This window comes from Vulpes lagopus, chromosome 24 (assembly GCF_018345385.1).
Source record: "Vulpes lagopus strain Blue_001 chromosome 24, ASM1834538v1, whole genome shotgun sequence".
Taxonomy (NCBI): domain Eukaryota; kingdom Metazoa; phylum Chordata; class Mammalia; order Carnivora; family Canidae; genus Vulpes; species Vulpes lagopus.
In genome coordinates, this window is record NC_054847.1 from 10,770,992 (window position 1) to 10,790,191 (window position 19,200).

The 19,200-nt window shown below is 49.7% G+C and overlaps 1 protein-coding gene across 1 annotated transcript in view; it reads right to left on the reverse strand.

The window, feature by feature from the left end:
- Positions 1-2,525: 2,525 nt before the first annotated feature.
- Positions 2,526-19,200, reverse strand: part of MARCO (macrophage receptor with collagenous structure) — a 38,108-nt gene continuing 21,433 nt past the window's right edge. Inside the window, exons 8-16 of the mRNA XM_041739330.1 lie at positions 16,543-16,641; positions 16,410-16,445; positions 15,618-15,716; positions 15,463-15,525; positions 7,290-7,334; positions 6,222-6,320; positions 5,261-5,305; positions 4,538-4,714; positions 2,526-2,796 (exon numbers count right to left, since the gene is read on the reverse strand). Coding sequence (XP_041595264.1) covers positions 2,666-2,796; positions 4,538-4,714; positions 5,261-5,305; positions 6,222-6,320; positions 7,290-7,334; positions 15,463-15,525; positions 15,618-15,716; positions 16,410-16,445; positions 16,543-16,641 — 794 coding nt within the window. The 3' untranslated portion in view covers positions 2,526-2,665. The remainder of the gene's footprint in view (positions 2,797-4,537; positions 4,715-5,260; positions 5,306-6,221; positions 6,321-7,289; positions 7,335-15,462; positions 15,526-15,617; positions 15,717-16,409; positions 16,446-16,542; positions 16,642-19,200) is intronic.

Below are 19,200 nucleotides of genomic sequence, written 5' to 3' on the forward strand. Positions count from 1 at the left end.
CGGGAGGTCATGCCCAGCGCTCAGCGCCCGCCCCAGTCTGCTCTCTGGCCTTGAGGGTGCTGTCCTGCTAATTTTACCCAGTTCCTCTTCAGCCCCACCATCGGCCACAAAACCAGCGTGCCCACACTGCAGCCACGAGCTGTGCCCACCCCCTTCCGCCTGTGGTTCTGGAGCTTTCTCTGCTTAGCTTGGCCTGAGAGCTTAGGACAGGAGCTGCAGGTGGAGGTATGGGCACGGGCAAGTCTCCTTTGTCTCTTAATCTTACTGGTGTCAGACAGACCTGGGTTCAAATCCCTCTCTGCCTCTTAATACCTGTGTGTCCTCTTTGTTTTATTTTATTTATTCATGAGAGACACACAGAGAGGCAGAGACATAGGGAGAGGGAGAAGCAATTCCCCGTGGGGAGCCGGATGCAGGACCCCATCCCAGGACTCCAGGATCACCACTCGGGCCCAAGGCGGACGCTCAACCACGGAGCCACCCAGGGGCCCCTAGCTGTGTGTCCCTAGTTAAGTTAATTTTATTAGGTGGTTACTGCTATATAACAAACCACACTGAAGTCTTGTTGGCTTTAAGCCACAACCAACAGTGATTGCTCATGAGTTTATGGGTGGGTTAGACAGTTAGTTCCTTCTATGTGGGCCAGGCTTGATGAGCCTTGGCTGAACTCCCAACTGTGACTGTGGCCAGCTATAGGCTGGGTGATGAAGGGTGGTCTCAGTTGGGGTGACTGGACCCTGCTCCACATGCCCACTTGTCCCCCTCTGGGCTAGCACGGGCTCATTTTCATCACGTGATAGGAATTCCCAGAGAGTGAAAGAGCAGCAGCCCTAGCTGCTGACGATGAGCTGCAAAATCATGCTGGAAAGGCCATGGACATGAGGGTGATGGATTAGAGCCACGTACCGCATCACTTAACCTCTACAACTCTGGTCATTTATAGGATGGGAATAACATCACGTATCCTGTGATGCTTTAGTGTTCCCTGTCCTTTTAGAGGATGGTCACTCAGGAGCTACCACAAGAGGGGGCACAGGAGAGGTGCAGGGAAACAAAGCTTATTAAACTCACAGGTCCTAGAGAGATCACTGTAGGCTGAGAGGGGGCTACATGGGAAGGGCACCAAGGGACCAGGCTCAGCTATGCAGGTAGGGAGCCAAGAGACAGCAAGGACCCATGGCTAAGGGCCTTTACTGGGGGCCGGGGTGCACAGGCAAAGGGCATGAGGGGATTTCACTGATGCCCTTTGGTGTTTGACTAGCACTGGGTCACAGTCACAGGAGCTAGGAAGGGGAACTGGTGGCAGAGGCCCACCTTACCGCACTGGGACACCTGGTTCCCTGGACTGGGTGCTTGCAGCGTGTTTGTGGGGATGCTGAGGCAGCAAGAAGATAGGAACTTTTAAACTTTACAATACACCTAGTAAACCAGGGGCTTCATGAATTTGTTTTGAAACCTAACTTTATAAAATATAAAAGACCAAGGATCAGATTCACCTTTGGAGAAAACCATATATTTGTATCCGGGAAACTGTTTGAGTGGGGTGTCCTCAGTCACAAAAATTAGAGTATGATACACCAGGACCTGCCCTCTAGCTGCAAGGAAACTTTGAAGCAATCCCAGTGCAGAAAAGCAGAGCACTCTTCTCAGCATTCTTTCCTTCCTTCCTTCATTTATTCAGAGAGTCCATCAGAAAACAGCAAGAATCTAGCATGCTGTGTAGGTAACACAGAGAGGAAACAAAAAGCATCAAGGGGGGACTTTGTAGGCTCCATTGTCAGGGGCACTTCCTGGTAAGTCCGGTGCTGAGTGTGGCCTACTGCCTGGGGGAACAAACCACTGAAGGCTTTAGTCAGGGCCTAAAGCGTGGTGGTTTCTTTGTCATTTCTAAAGATATCTCAGGCTGCCGCCTGGAGAATGAAAAGGTGGTTGGTGGAGTGCGGTGCAGGGAAGAGACTAATTAGAAGATGTTCAGAGAGGGAGAGAGAGAAAAAGAGAGAGAGAGCGAGAGCACAAGAGATTGTACTTGGAAAGTTTAGAGCCCTGGAAAAGCCTGAAAAGGGAGGTGGGAGCTGAGTTTCTCGGAACATCAGCTGCTCTACCTTCTTGGTTTAGTTCAGTCGCTCATTCAATATATGCTTACTGAGCCCCCACATGGGTGAATAAAACAGACAACAGTCCATTTATGGAGCTCACACCTTACGAAAACTAATTTTCATGCTTAAAGGCACAATTCCTATTTATCATGCAACCCAGTGTCAACTACACACCTACCTCCTCATTTGCTGGTGAACAGCTCCCTTGCTGGAGCTCAAAGGGAAGGGATGGTCCTGCCTCATTTTGACTACAGGTGCTCTGCACTTTCCACAGGGCATTTTGATGCCCCTCTCGCCCACCCTCCCCCTGGCTCTAAGCTGAGACTTCACTGTCTCCTGTGAGAGCTCAGTGAAATATGTGGGTCAGGTAGGGCTCATTAGTACAAGATGGGAGGCACGAACTAGTGATTTCAGCCACAGCCAATGACGTTACCAGGTCGGGCTTTGAGCTTTATTGCTGACCCTACCCCAGAGTGACCCCTCCGAGAGGGTTGGCCTCCTGCCAGGTGAGCTGAGCATCCATGTGTGCAGACGCTTCGGGTGCAGTGTGGTGGACGGGCTGCAGGGGTTCAGCTACACTCCACGCCAGCATCCTCACTGTGGTTACAGTTATGAGAGCCCCAGCTGTTCTTGTTGCAACTCCATAGGGACCCCTCTGTCCCCTGACATGCCACGTTATCCAGCCAGATCTCCCCAGTGCCTGGATATGGGGAAAGCAGGGAAAAAGAGGAGAGCAGGATTAGAGCCAAACTTCCATTTGGGATAGACTGTCCGTTCCCCTCACACCCACTCGGGCCCAAGATGCTGATGGCGGGTTTACTCTCTTATAATGACTCTGCCTCCCTCCTGCTTTCTACCCCTTGACAAAAGTCTCATCCAAAGGTTAGATGAAATAGATTAAGTTATTTAATCTATTACTGATTACTAATACTTAATCTCTGCACTGTTTGGTATTTCCTCCTGGGGTCTCCCAGTGTTTGTCTCTTCCTGTTTATTCCCTGCAACTGTACCCACTTTCCTCAAATGCCCTTTTAACCAGGCTGTTCTCTGGCTCAACAGCATTCACACATTCCTCCAAACCGCCTCCTTCTGATATAAGTGATTTCAGATCAAGAGCACAGAGGAAAACAGCAGGATGACAGATAGACCCGACTTAACGATGGTTTGATTTACGGGTTCCAACTTTATGGTGGTGTAAGAGGGATACACATCCAGTAGAAATCATACTTGGAATTTTGAATTGTGATCCTTTCCCAGGCTAGGGATATGCAGGACGATGCTCACTTGTGATGCTGGGCAGCAGAAGCTTCCAGTCAGCCAGACGATCAAGAGAGCAAACCACCGACACACTTACAACCATCCTGTCCCCAGGCCACCAATCTGCTTGTCACTTTCACTACAGTATTCAATCAATTACGTGGGCTAGTCGGCACTTTATAATAAGTAGGATTTGTGTTAGATGATTTTGCCTAACTGTGGACTAAATGTAGGTGTTCTGAGCACCCCTGAGGTAGACGAGGTTAAGCTATGACACTTGGTAGGTGAGGTGGATCAGATGCATTTTTGACACAATGTTTTCAAATTATGCTGGGTTTATTGAGATGTCACCCCATTTGTAAATTGAGGAAGATCTGCACCTGATTACAGGAGTATACACTTTTACACACGATATACAGCATGGCAAGCTACATAAGTGTAATCTATGTGAGGAAAACATATACTTTAAAGGAGTTTTACAATCCAACTGGAACTCAGATTAAAAAGCATGTAGGCCCTTCAGGGTGGTGCAATATGGGCAGAGAGCATCTGGGGATGAGGGCAGGAGAAGCCGGCCTAGTGCCCCTGCAAGGTCAACGCTTGTGTCCAAAGAAATGGTCTCAGTCTGGGGACTTAACTCTTTGGTTGAAATTTTGAACCTTTTGCTGAACGATACAGGCTGAGTCTCTAGCATCCCAGACGTCTTTCCAAAACTGATTTTAGGAAGTCCCTGCTCTGACTTGTTTTCTCTTTCCTTTGCCCCTTCTCCTTAAAGGTGATCACAGCATGGCCCATCCTGGCTTCTGGTTTCCAGATAGCTGAGATGAACACATGTGTTTGCCGACCCTGCCACTTCCCTGTTCTCCCGGAGCCAGCAGCTCAGCTGTCCTTCAGAGAGCCATTGGCTTGCAAACACCCCTGGCCATGGAGCAGTCGGCTTCTGGAGAGCCGCAGGCAGTGACCCAAGCTGGGTCAGCAAGAGCCCCAGCCAGCCAAGCCCTGGCTGTCCAGGTCTCCTTTGTCCTGGGGTGGCCAACCTGGAAGGATGGCAGACAGGGCCACTGGACAGCAGGACCTCTCAGCTGCTTCAACCAATCCTTTTCTTTTAACTCCGACTCACTGAGTCACTTGCAACCAAAGGGAAAGCCTTCAGGGAAGAGGCTCCTGGAGGACGACCCACTCACCAGGTGGCATTGAGAAAAGGGCTGTCCCCCGGGAGTAGCCCAGCATGCGGCAGAAGACGGTGGCATCTGAATTGTCCCAGTCATCATCGCAAATTGTCCCCCAGGCACCGTTGTAGTAAACTTCAGCCCGGCCCCGTGTCCTAGTGCCCACGATCCTCACGTCCACCAGGGATTCACCTGGATGAAAGACAGAAGGGGAAGAGGTGAGGAGAGCAGCCTGGGGCTTTGTGTGGGTGACGGCTCTGCCTTTTCATTGTTGACAATTCTGTCATGGGGCGGGGGGGAATCCCCAGGCTCGGCTGTCACCGGAGCCCAGAATGTTCCATTCACCGCACCAACGCAACCCGGCGAGCGGCCTCTGTGCACCTGCTGCTGGACTCACACATCCAGCCGGCCGCATCCTGCCTTGACTTGTGGTGACAAGGAAAGGAAAAGTGGAGGGGGAAATGGAAGGAGGGAAAGAAGGGGGGAGGGGATGGAGAGAGGGAAGAAGACAGAAAGAGAAGCAGGGGGAGGGAGGAGAGGGTGGGACATCTCTGGGCCCTTAGTCCAAGGCCAAGCCTGGTAGCTCTTTCCCCAAATGAGGAATCTCTCTGAGAGTCGGCGTCTCTCCCCTACCTCACCTATGGTTTTCTTTCTTTTTTTTTTTTTTTTCCATCTCCGGTTTTCAAGTGCAGAGTTCCCTCGAAGACACAAATTAAAGAGAATAGAAATACTAATTACCTTTTTGACCTTTCTGGCCCTGTGTTCCTTGCTGTCCAGGAGATCCTGTCACAAAGGAAAAAAACAAAACCCATGCAATTTATTTTTTTAAAAATATTTTATTTATTTATTTGAGAGTGAGCGAGCAAGAAGAAGCTGGGGGTGGGGAGGAGTGGGGAGGGCAAAGAGAGAGGGACTCGATGTGGGACTCTATCCCAGGACTCTGAGATCATGACCTCAGCCCAGCCGAAGTTAAGCAGACGCTTAACTGCCTGAGACACCCAGGCATCCCAACCCCACACAATTTAAAGGAAATCAAGCCAGGATCCTTTCACCCTTCTTTGCCAGCGATGGGGAGGAGGATGGGGTTTGGGGAGGTCTGATTCTCTCCTCCAGCTGTGCCAGTGACCTGGCATCCTGGGGACTGGATGTACCATGAGAACCAGTGGTAGAGCAAGATGAAACAGGCCTGAGGTACCGCAGGAAGAATTTAAGCCAGATCAGTGAGGAGCACTTAGCAGGTAAAAGACAGGGAGTGGGAAGCATCTCCTTTGTAGAAAGATCTGGTGGCCAGGGCAAGGCTGGGCATTGCATCTACCCCTCTGAATGCCCAGGCTGTGCCTTGCTCACTTCTGTGTGCTCAGGGCCGAGGTCAATCTCAGCACGGAACTCATCCAGGGAGCCAATAAACCTCTACACCTCTGGTTCTGAAGACCCCCAAACCCCTTACAACAGGGCCTCTCCTTAGAACCCACAAATCAGGGATCCCTGGGTGGCGCAGCAGTTTGGCGCCTGCCTTTGGCCCGGGGCGCGATCCTGGAGACCCGGGATCGAATCCCACGTCGGGCTCCCTGTATGGAGCCTGCTTCTCCCTCTGCCTGTGTCTCTGCCTCTCTCTCTCTCTGTGTGTGACTATCATGAAAAAAAAAAAAAAAAAAAAAAAAAAAAAAAAGAACCCACAAATCACAGACTGAGGCCTTACCTTTCATTCCTGGTTCTCCTTTTTGACCTTTCAGGCCAGATGCACCCCTGGGGCCTTCCAGGCCTGGGCTTCCCATTTCTCCCTTCATGCCTGCAGGGCCTGGTAAGGAGAGAGACCACTTCGGTCAGAGGCCCTGCTCTGCTTTCCAAGGGGGACCAAGGGCCTTGGTCTTTAATGACCGAACTTTCCCACCATCATGAAGGGGCTTTTTGGATGTTCAGCCTGTGTCTTTGGTCCACCTGGGAGGGGTGGTGAGGGCGGGTGGGTAGGAGGTGGGTATTGCTCTGATCTCTTTACTGACTCTCATGTGGATGCTGGTTGAGAGCACACAGGTAAAAACAGCTGACAGGATTCCCCAGACCTTGTTGGTCTTCCTCAGACCACCTAATTGGGTAGAAGTTCTAGCCATTCTGGGAGAACCTGCTAGAATGTTTCCGGACCTTGAGATCTCCTTTAGTATAAAGTTCAAATAGGAACTGAATACCCAGCTCATGAGGGAGAAAGACTGTTCGGGAAATGCATCTGAGATGTTTCGCGTTGGCATTCATGAGGGCAGGGCTGTGGAGAAGACTAGAAGTGCTAGGTGGGAAGTGTGCTCAGTGACTGACCACAGGCGAGGGCTTGGAAAACTGAGGCGATCCTAAGATGCCAGTGGCAAGCAGCAGGAGGAGGACAGAAGGAGCTTGAGGAGCCCAAGGCAAGACAGAGATGGACCAACCAGCTATGGGGTAGCAGATAGAGGCCTTGCAGCCAACCTGGCACCTGCAGCAGAAGATTGCCCAGCTCCGTGGAGGCTGCATGGCCTGAGGCCACCAGCTGACCACCGGCTTTTGTGGTCACCCTTTCTCTACCCTCAGCTCGGCCTCTCTCTCTACTGCCTCCAGTCACTGAGTTTTGTTGCTCTTTGGGTTTTCCAGGGGAAGAATCTGAGGCCTGAGGGACAGAGTGGGCCCAGGCCACTTGAGGGTAAGGTGACAGGAGCACGCTCAAAGTCAGCAAGACCTCTTCTCTGAGCACGAGCCTTTCCAGACATTGTTTGGAAAAATTAAAATGAAGCCGGTCCTTTACCTGGAACTCCTGATTCTCCTTTTGTTCCTTTTTGTCCTTGAAGTCCTAAGATGGAAATACAGGAAAGGGGGGGGGGGAGGAAGATAATAAAACTTAGATATTAGACACTTTTAATCTTAGACAACCTCTACCTTTTGTCTGATTAATGCAGATGGAAAGATACATCGGTTCTCCACAATTGTTTAAAGCCTCCTTAGCAGAGCATAAAAGGAGACAGACCGCAGATAAATGGGGACACGTGTTTAGGGTGAAGTAGAAATGTAGTGGATAAAAGTCGGAGGCAGACAGACATACGGACTCCAGATTTATGGGCTGGCCTTCTTTGTCCGATTATAGCTTGACTCGGCGTATCAATCCAATCCCATTCCTCCCTGCTGCGTGTTATTGGAAAAGAAGCAAGAGATGTTTTGCAAATAAAATCATCTTTATTTTCAGAAGACTGTGGAGGGGACTCCCTGGCCATCAGGAGTGTTGGCGGCCCCTTGGCCACAGCCGATGTTCCATAGCATTTGCTGGTTCATTTCACTGTGGCCCCAGTATGGCTAAAGATTTGTTTGGCCAAAGGGTCTCGTGTCCAGAAAGTAGAAAAATAATCACCACAATCATCGGCGATGATCCTATTTGTGGTTCTAATATGAAAACTCCTTCCCTCCTCTCTCCTTCTCTCCCTCCTACTCTTTCTTCCATCCTTCTACCCACTCATCCCCTTATTCACTGACCTACACGGAAGGCCCCATTCCCAGCACCGTGCTGGGTCACAGTGAGGTAATATACTTTGTTGGTTTGGCAACATCGTGGCTTCTTAATTTTAAGTGCCAAGACTGATTTTATTTCAGAGAAACAAGACTCTCCAAGACACACAAACTGGGGGAAAGGAAAGCTCGGTACTGACTGTGAAATACCAGTTAGGAGAGGGCAGCCAGGGGAGCCCTGTGCTCACTACCACACCCTTGACTGGTGTGCTTCCCATGGTGCCAGACCCCCTGAGGGGGTCCACCTTGCCCCCTGCCTGGGGGAAGTTCCTACCCGAGCAAATTCCTGCCTCCCAGTTCAATTCCTGACTTTCCTAAGCACCTACTGTGTGCTGGTCAATGGAGGGCAGGCGAGGGGCCTGGGGGGCCTCTTCGGGACCCCTTTCTGAAATAATAAGCAAGGGAATCTCTGGCTGCCAGCAGCCCTTCTGATGACTCTCCTTCCAGGCCAGGAGCTGCCTGGAAGTAGGCCAGAAGCCCCAGGAGCTCAGGGTTACTACTGTAGACCTTGGCACCAGAAAACCAGGAAGCACTGGAACAATCTGAGAGGATACCTAGTTCAGCCCCTCATGTGAGGAAGGGGACAGCATGAGGCTCAGCAAACTTCTTCTAAATGCTGGCGGAAACTCAGAGGTCAGACCCTAGCAGGCAGGCCCCAGCTTACACAGGCCATTTGCACACGCTCCAGTGCCTCTTTTTAGAATGCCTCCCGGCTTCTGTCCCCTGGAGACCTCAGATCAAGTCTATAAAACCTGCTAAGTTGGCTGATGTCATGTGACTGCGAAGCCCTCTCTGGGCTCACCTGTGGATGGTGTACTTTCTCCCAAGACAGCAAAGTGGCCAGAGTCAGGCAGCAAGGGCTGGCGTCTGCCTCTATGACCTTGAGCAAGGTGCTGCCCTCTGGGAGCCTCACTTTTCTGCTCTAGGTCCCCTGGCTGCCTCAGAAGTGGTCATGAGACTGAAATGAAGTCGTCTGTGCCACGTGCTAAGCCTCGTGTCTGGTTAAGTGCTCAGTAAATGCTGTCACGGGGACCCATGAACCCTGCATCTGTCTCTACTCTGCGGCAAGGGGGTTGGGGGGCCCGCCTCAGACCCTGGCCCACATGAGCTCTGGGCTTAATGCCCAACAAACCCCATCGTTGTTTGCTGTGACCTGAGGTGGCCCAGCAGAGGTAGCACCTGTTTCCTCCACTCATCAGCATCTGAATTGCACACGTCAAGATTAGAGAGGAGAAGCCACACTCAGAAATCTGTCTTCAGCTGTGAGTAAATAGTAAAAACAATCTATACCTTGACCCTTGGCCCTCTGTCTGCGTCCTAGAGATTTCGGGAAACTCTACCTTAAGAGTCTATCCCTGGAAGCATGGCTCAGGGACCCCAGGCCCTGTGACCTCCTTTTATTGTCCCCTCCCAAACAAGTGCCCATCTGCAGCTGTCCCCAAAGCACCAAATAACAAACATACTTTGTACAGAGGGAAATCATAGAGACTCACCTATTCACTAGGCCCGTGGTCCCCATGGACTGACACTCCCCCACCTCATTTCATAGCCTCCTTCCCAACTCCGCACCAACCTGGGACCCAGCACCTGCTGCTCCCTGCACTGTGCCAGGCACCCTGCCAGGGACTTTATATACACCCTCGTTCCACCTTTCACCTGCCCTGCAAGGTAGGGCCATTTTCCTTTATACAGAAGAGGAGGAAGTCCACAGTCACAGATGCTAGGTCATTTATTCAAGGTCACACAGGGAGGGAGCGGTGAGGTTGGGTTGTCACCCCGGTTTGGCCTCCCACTGGATGCTATAGCTCCCTGTGTCCCATTAGCATGGCTTCACACCTTCCTGGAGTTTCACTCGGGCTGTCCCAAGATACTCCCAGCCCACCCTAAGCCATCCATTTCCTCTAAATGAGGGGTGCGTCAGAATTATCTACACTGGGCTTGTGAAACAAATGGGCTTGTCAGGCTCCACCTGAGTTGCTGATTCGGTGGATAAGGGATAGAGATCTGAGACTCTGCATTTGTAACAAGTTCCCAGGTGATGTTGATGCAGCTGGCCCCGGGGACCGCATTTCGAGGGGTACCACCCTAAACAAACCTCACAGGCACTTTAAGGACCCACTCCCAGCCCACCTACTTGGAGCAGCCTTCCTGTCTTAGAAGCAAACAAATGCTGATTTCTCCTCTTAACCACAGCTAACTGGGTTTTCCTGGGTATCACACACGTATCAAGCTGAGAGGACCCAAACAATTATTTGTGAGGTGTTTATTTAGAGAAATGACTTTCTTCTGAGAAAATCATTTAGTTAGAAAGCACACATCTCCGAGGTTCCTGGGTGGCTCAATGGTTGAGCGTCTGCCTTCGGCTCAGGGCATGATTCCTGGGTCCTGAGATCAAGTCCTGCATCCGGGTTCCCTAGAGGAAGCCTTCTCCCTCTGCCTATGTCCCTGCCTCTCTTTGTGTGTGTCTTTCATGAATAAATAAATAAAAATCTTTAAAAAGAAAGAAAGCACAGTTTTCTTTTTTCTTTTTTTTTTTTTTAAGCACAGTTTTCCTTATTGGTTAGTGTTGAGCTGGTGTTTTGCCTAAAATCTTAGAACGTTCTTGCTCTGAGGGGAAATTGCCAATTTCAAACCCAGAGTGCTGTCAAGCTAGCAAGGACCTGGATATTATTCTAGACTATTCCTCATATCCTACAGGGGAGGAAACTCCAGCCCAGGGCAAGTTGAAGAGCTAGTCTTCCAACTCTGATTTAATGTAGAAATTTCCAGTACATTAGGAAACTCTTTAAATACCATCTTGACATACAGGCTAAGTGCAGACTCGCAAATTGAGGATGAGTTTAATAACTGCCAGATTAAGCTATGGGGCAAAAAGTAAGATGGTGAGCTAGAGACCAAAAATGGTATGCCTGTAGACTTTTGCAGGTATCTCTGAGAAATTTAGAGGAAAATGAGAACAGGTTTTATAAGTGACAACTTAGTAATGGAAATTGGTAGAATTTAATAAATTGTGGAAGTAACTCAGTACTTAGATACGGGGACTGGAACGAACTGAGAAATTATATTCACAATATAGGGCTCAATTGCTATTATGAATTATGCTTTGTTGCTTACCTTCAAAGTAAAATGTCTTAAAATACAGGTGAGAAAATGGACTTCAGGTTATTTTCATTTTGGCTTTGCCTCAAGAGGAAAATAAAAGGACATAGAAAATTCCGATTCCTGTTAGGTTTTAGATATGAAGGCTGTTGAAATGCAGAAATTCTGATCTGGTGTTTTGAAATGTAAGAGTTTGGCAGCTTCTAATGTCATTTCATGAGATGGGATGGTAGAAAGAGAAATGCCAAGATTACAAGAGGAAGTGAGACCTTCCTCATTTACAAACAAACTTTGAGATGGCTAAGGGATTCAGAGATAAAATTAATTTTTTGTGGTTTTTTTTGCAATCTTCCTCCCTCCCAAATCAAAGGATTTCATAATCCTTTGAAAAAACCAAAGGTTATAAAAAACTAAATTTGGGGGGGACAGGGTTGGTAAAATGTTGTTTTGTGAATGGTGAAGGAAATGACCATTGGAGAAAGCTCTACTGAGTGGTAATATCCTATGTAATAAACTGCGGTTTGTCTTCCCGACAGAATGAAAAAAAATTTCTTTTTCACCATCTTTAATCTGAGATGGCTCCTTTCCCTCAAGGGGTGTCAACACAGTGAAATATTGTACCAGAATGGATTGGGGTGCAGTAAGTGACCGTTCACAATAATAGGAGGGTGTGGTGGCTGAGCCAAGATTTACCCATCTGCTGTGGAATAAGAACTGGAGGCGATTCCAACTTCTCAGGAGTCCTACATTCTATGTTATTCACACAATCTGGAAAAGCACCACTTTGGAATCTGACTTTGGGGTTAACTCCTAGATTCAGAGTATATTAACTGTGAAACTCCCAAAGGGAGGGTTCACCCTCCGGGAGTGTTTGCTCCCTCAGCTGTAAGATCGTGATGATGAAACTCAGGGGTGTGAGCAGATGAATTCAGATCATGGGAATAAATTCCAAGCACAGTGCCTGGCCAAGGGGCATTGTTACTCTAAACAGATTGATCTTTTTTTTTTTTTTTTTTTAATAATGAATGCTCAATAATGGGATCTGGCTGTTACCCAGGTCAAGTGAAGGCACTGTAATTTCTCTGTTTTCATCCAGTGAGGCTGGATATTCTCTTGAGAGATTAATGACTTTATTTACAAAATGGGAAGTACATTGGATTGAAAAACTGATTTGATATAACCTAAATTGGACAAACATCATAGTACCTCTAGTTTGGGGAATACCAATGTCCTGACATTGAAAAGTATGTATTATCTTCCATGATGAGAAGGTCTGACTCTCACCACCCATCCTTCCTTTTCTCACTTGAGAAATCTAACCTTTCCAAATAAATAAATAAATAAATAAATAAATAAATAAATAAAAGGAGGGCGCCTGGGTGCCTCAGTGGTTGAGCATCTGCCTTCGGCTCAGGGCATGATCCTGGGATCCAGAACCAAGTCCCACATCGGGCTCCCTGCATGGAGCCTGCTTCTCCCTCTGCCTGTGTCTCTGCCTCTCTCTCTGTGTCTCTCATAAATAAATAAATAAATAAATAAATAAATAAATTTAAAAAACCAACAAAGCCTGTTGAGTGAATAAATAAATAAAATCTTTTTTAGAAAATTAAATAAATAAATAAGAAATCTAACCTCTCCAAGGGTTCATTAACCTCTGACTTTGGGATGATATATAGACCTGCCTATGTGCAGCCAGATTATGGACCTATGGGAATTCTTTCTTGAGATGTCCATGTGAGTCATTAGCTACTAGATCAAGACAAGCCTGTGAGCTTGTGTGGAAAACCTATGCAATTTTACATAAGTCGTAATCATCACATGCTCCAAATTGAAAATGTGATCACCATATTTACTTGGGTAGACAGTAAGGAATAACCCTTAGAATTTGCCTGGTTGGTATTCACTGCTAGGCCTGATTGATGGAGATCCCCCCCAAAACTCAACACATATACAGGAACTTGATAATGGATTTAAAATGATCCCCAGGCTGTGGGCCAAAGGTATCTGTGCTATAAGGGAGGTGGGTTTTGGGATAAATAACAAAGAGCCATAGCAGGGCCTGAGAACATCATGTTTCTGTCTCAGGATGAAGGATTAGAGCTGTAGCCTCAGCTCTAATTCTTCCTGGACTGGGATGGAGAGAAAAGGGGTCTCTCATCAGAGTGCCTGATGGGGGTAGGGTGCACTTTCAGGCTGCCTGGGAAGGAAGAGAGCATGACAGAGGGTAATGGATAAGGCCCCCAGCTTTGGGTCAGCCAGGCTTGGATTCCAACTCTGGCTGTACCACCTCCTGGTTCCTCAAGTCCCGGGCAAGTCACTGTGAAATAGCACTAACAAGAGTGCTTATCTCACTGGGTTGTCATGGAAATGCTCATTATCAGGAGCAGCGGGCTCTTGCTGTGCAAACCCTCCCAGGATGTGGAGTGGAGGGCAAAATCCCCTACCCTCACACAGTGGGAGACACAGGCTGAGGGCCTGGGGAGTGGACACAGTGTCCCTTGTGGGTAAAATCATGTTTTACTCCTAATGTCCTTTACTTAGTTAAGAACCATTAGTCTGGGAGTGGGGGGAGGCTGGGGAAAGGTGGAGAGAGAGACTCACTGTCTATAACTGAGGGACAAAAGCCATCATCACTATGAAGCCAAGCAGAAAACATGGGGGTAGGGCAGCCTCAGGCCCTAAGTCAGACCCCAGATTTTATCTGGGACCAAGGAAGGCAAAAACATTTAAGACCAGGAAGTGGCCAACAAGTCAGGGCCATGTGACCACCACACCCAGAATGTGAAACCTTGCTGGCTGCCTTCAGGTGGAGTCTACATGGCATCAGGTAGTAGATTCCTGGCTCACGCTGACACACAGTCCATGAGAAAGAAATCAGCTCTGAAGCTGGATGGACTGGAAGGACAGAGGGTACTAGAGCTGCCTGTGCCTTGGCGCCCGGTAATTTTGGGGGAAAACCACAATGGTTGAGCCCAGAGTCCAGGGTCATCCAGGAGGTGGCCCCACCCACCCCTCTGACCAGAGTTCTGACCCTCTCTCACATCCCAACCCCAGACGCCAGGGACAGCAGGCTGCAGAGCCCTCCCACATTCCTCTGTTGACTTTGCCTGCTCAGTTCCCTCTCTCTCTAGATTTCCCTTCCCCTCCTCCACATGGCCAGGCTCCACTCATTCTATAAGACTCAAGCATCACTCCGGAGCTGCTCTGCCTTTGCCCAGCCCTACCAGACAGGAGACACTGTGAAACTGAAGCATTTAGCTGAATTAAGTCACATTTGTTTAAGGAATCAATCCATCCATCAGTCAACTGCTTGATCAATGAGCACTGAGTGGACCTGCCCCTGGTGTGGGTCTGCACACAGCCCTGCGTGGGCCATCAGGTTGTCTAACACACACAACCTTCTGCTCTGGCAGAGGAGGGGCTGCAGCAGATGGTCCACAGCCATCCTAGGCAGCTGCACAGCCCTTGAGCTCGACCTTGCACTGCTAAGACACCTCCGGGCTGCACTTGACTTTCTAAAGGGCATTCTGCACTTCTCCACGCAAAAGCCCACAACAGAGTGTGCCAGACACAGTCTGGCAAGTCTGCCTGCCTGTCTCCTGCACCGACCTGTATGCATGAGGGCCGGCAGTGGGTCTAATGCATCATGGTGTCCCAACACCCACACAGTGGCTCAGACTTTCTAGACCACTGTAGGTGCTCAGACTAGACAAAATAGGCATAGAGGTTTATAAAGTCTAGACAAAATAGGCATAGAGGTTTATAAAGTCGACCACATTGGTCTGATGGTTTACAACCTAAACTAAGTTGGCACAATGGTTTGTAATGTAGATTAAGTTGGCATGAAGGTTTATACAGTAGTCACTGTGAGTTTGGTTACTGTGGGTCACTCCTCTCAGCCTGAGCCCCTTTGGGAGAATATGCAAGAAGGGGTTTCTTGACCTCCCTGCCCAAATCTCCAGAGCCCTGACCCTTGGGGCCCCATTGCAAGTCAGCTGGAGAGAATGGAAACTGTGAACACAGCTGGAAGGCAGGCCAGGAGACAATATGGGGCAGCTGCCCTTCTCTTCTCTTTAATGGTAGAAGTTTGATCATGGCATTGGGGCCTTTCAGGGACCTTGGCAAGGAGAGGACAGCCCTAGGGCTTTGAGCTCAAAGGGCCCTGGCAGAAGAAAGCATTCTCCTTAACCAGGGTACCTCAGGGGCCAGAGCACAAGCGACGCTCTGCCTCCTTCTGGTGGGCCCACTGGGAGGCAGCCCTCCTCCCTGTCCTTCCCTGACACCCAGCACCACACCCAGCGCCTACCCACACCCTCTGTTACCTGGCTCCCCCTTGCTTCCATTCATGCCGTTGGTTCCAGGACTCCCGGGTCTCCCTGGTGGTCCTGTACAACAGAAGCCCGGAGCAGATGAGGGCCAGGCTCCGTGGATCTTCAGACATCCCTCCCCACGCCCACCACAGGCCCGAGGACCTCACCTGCTAGGCCAGGGGAGCCAGCAGTGCCAGGCTCACCCTTGGCACCTGGGGATCCTGCCGTGCCGGGGGACCCGGGAAGACCCTTCTCTCCAGGTTGTCCTGCAAGTGACAGCTACAAGGTTGGTGTGGTCGCCAGAGAGCCTGGTGCCCACCCCTCAACACGTCCCTCTTCTCAGCAGTGGCACAGGTACCTCCCACCACCTGATATGTTCCCTGGGGCAGCTTTAACCAACTCCCTTAGAAGCCATGAAATAGTCCAGTCAGCAGGAGAAAAGTTACAGCCTAAGCAGTTTGTTCATCTCTGCCACCACTCCGCAGTGTCAGGACCCACCAGGCACCCCAGGTTGTGAATGTCCGCTCCACACCCCTGGGTGACAAAATGTGGCGAAGCTCTGAGACAGAACACCAATCAAGCCTGTTCCTCAGGGCACCTGGGTGGCTCAGTGGTTGAGCATCTGCCTTTGGCTCAGGTTGTGATCCCGGGGTCCTGGGATCAAGTCCCACATAGGGCTCCCCACAGGGAGCCTGCTTCTCCCTCTGCCTGTGTCTCTGCCTCCCTCTCTGGGTCTCTCATTAATAAACAAACAAACAAACAAACAAACAAACAAACAAATAATCTTAAGAAAAAAAAAAACAAAGCCTATTCCTCTCAGGCAGGGCCAGGTTTTAAGAGGCCCCAAGGACTCTGGGCTAACGGTGCAATGAAATAAAAGACAGTGGAGTCATGTCCTGGGTTTGATTGTGCCCAGCAGCAGCAGCAGCCCAAATGATCCCTGGATTCTGAGTTCTCACCTTGATCTCCTTTTGTTCCAGGAAAACCAGCCACACCTACAAGGAAGAAGGACTTTCAGGGATCTTGTTCCCCTGCAGCTCAGTCTGCCAGGGGACAAGAAAATGCCCAACAGGTCAATGGACAGCCTCTTACCTGGGGGGCCTGGCTTCCCTGAGTCACCTTTACTCCCCTGTGCTCCGGGGGGTCCCATGACCCCTGTGTCTCCTTTCATGCCCCTGTCTCCCTTGCTTCCTGAAAAATCAAGGAGTCGTGGTCAGGACAGGAAAAGGGCAAACTCCCCTCCCAGATCCTACTGACACTTGTCGTCCCACCCAAATTCCAAACTCAAACTCCTTGAGCTCCTCCTACCTGGGGCCCAGAAGTTGAAGATACAATAGCTGCCCTCAAGGAGCATACCACCTTGCCCCAGAGACAAGATGTGAACTCTTGGAGAAATGGCCAAGGTCCCCTGGCCTGGCTGATGAGCAGTGGCAGGTGGGAGAAGCCAGACTTTCAGCTCCTTCCTCAGCATGCTGCCCTGGGGAGGGACCACAGCCCAGGCTTAGCCAACGCTGCCCCCATCATTTTCATGTGTGCATTTGGGGGATTATTTTTCAAGCCCCCACCCTGAACCAGAATCCGAATATTCCAGAAAGTCGATTCCAAATGCTGAGAGTAGAGACTCAAAGGCACGGGTGGAAGAAGAACATTACAGCAGCTCGGATTCCTGCCAGTGCTTCAGTCACGGCCTCTCCTGGTGCTAGAGGTTTCAAATTTTCCACTTGTTATCAGCATTCGAGGCTCGTCCCAGCCTGTCCTCTCTTCGGTCCTCCATTGCTCCCTCTTCCTTTCTGCCACTGCTCCTCGCATATCAATCCAGGGAACCTCCTCACAGAGCAGCATCTGGCCACCCCTTCCCAATCCACAGGTTTGACTTCAGAGCCAGCTGCAAGCCCCTGCTGGGTCTGCTCATCAGCAACCCACTGGCTTGGCTGGTGTTCTGGGAGCTAGAGTCAAAGTCTCACCCCGAGCAGCTCCCTCTACCCTGGGACAGGCTTAGTGGGATGCAATTTGGTTAAAAGGCTCCATTCCATTATTTTCGTGATAACAGAGCTGGGAGGACTCAGAGGGATACCAGCCTTCTCTCCAGCGAATCAGGAAAGGAGACAAAATGGTCTGAAGCAGGGGATCCTGGGGTGGCTCAGCGATTTAGTGCCTGCCTTCAGCCCAGGCTGTGATCCTGGAGACCCAGGATCAAGTCCCACATCGGGCTCCTTGCGTGGAGCCTACTTCTCCCTCTGCCTGTGTCTCTGCCTCTGTGTGTGTGTGTGTGTGTGTGTGTGTGTGTGTGTCTTTCATGAATGAATAAATAAAATCTTTTTAAAAAATGATCTGAAGCAGAGGGAAAGATGCAAAGCTTTCTGGGTCTAAGCTTAGGGTGATGTTAAGGGCAAGGTTTGGGACATAGGTTCTTTCAGGTGGTTTAGATACTGGAAGGATGATTATTTCCTTGATAGGAAACAAAACAACCAGAGAGAACTTGGTCACAGATGAGATCTCTGAGAGCCAGCCTCAGAGGCAAGCACCAGTGAAGTCAGGTCTTGGTCATTCAGGGTGTCCGCTTTCGCCGAAGAGACAAATAGCATTTGTTAGGACCAGGAATGACTTTCCTAGAGGAATCTGTTGGTGCCAGATGGCTCTAGGCTGGCCAGAACCATCATATTATGGGAATTGCTTGGCTGCATGAAGATTCTGGAGCGTGGTCTGGGCCGGAGTCTGTGGGCTCACAGGGCCACCTTGAGAAAGTCTGGGCTTCCTTTTCCTGCTGCAGAGGAACTGCAGACTGGCGCCGTTGGAGGCCCCCTGGGAGGTCAACTGTCTCACCATCTGCCTGGTGCAAACGTGCCCCTCAATTCTGCCAAGGGGAATCCCGCAGCCCCGTCCCCTGCTGGCAAATGCCCCTGACACCTGCGCATGTGAGCCCTTTTCCTCGAAGGGCCACCCTAAGTCCCGATGCCCTTCTTCCTCTCTTATCTCCACACAGCTGGCTCTCTTGAAACTCTAGGTCATTGCTCCTTGTTCCATTGCTGGGCATCCCCGAGTCTGTTTTCTCTTCCACAAGTGCTTTTCTAATGTTGGAGCGTGGCTGACACATCCCCCTAAGGGCCCTCTTCTCGAAGCACCCTAGTCTCTTATAACATAAATATTCCTATTCGCAGGTACCTCACCATCCATCTCATGTCTTATATTCCTGTTTTAACTAATCCTTATTAGAGGTTACTCTTATTATGCCCCTTTTCTATGTGAGTAAATTGAGGGTCAGGGAGGTTGAATCATTTGCCCCAGGTCACACAGCTAGTGAGACATATCAGGATCCAGACTGATATGATCTTAGAACTGAAATCCTTCCCTTTCTGTGTTAAAGGATCACTAATATCACCAATACTAACGGTTATCCTTTATTTAGTGTTTAACCATGCGGCAGGTGGTTTGAAAACATGATCTCTAGCCCTCCTAAGTGTCCTACAAGGTATGCATGCTTTAATTATTGGTATTTTAATTGCCGTTCTTTTCTGAAATGAAGGCACCAAATCTCAGCTGGTTGAGAAATGTGCCTAGAGACACAAGGGGACAGGTGCACAGTAGGGATCACAAACAAGCCTACGGAACTGGGGTGCCTGAGGGGCGCAGTTGGTTGAGCATGAGACTCTTGGTTTCAGCTCAGGTTGTAATCTTAGGGTCCTGAAATTGAGCCCTGCGTTGAGCTTTGTGCCCAGTGGGGAGTCTGCTTGATGTTCTCTCTCCCTCTCT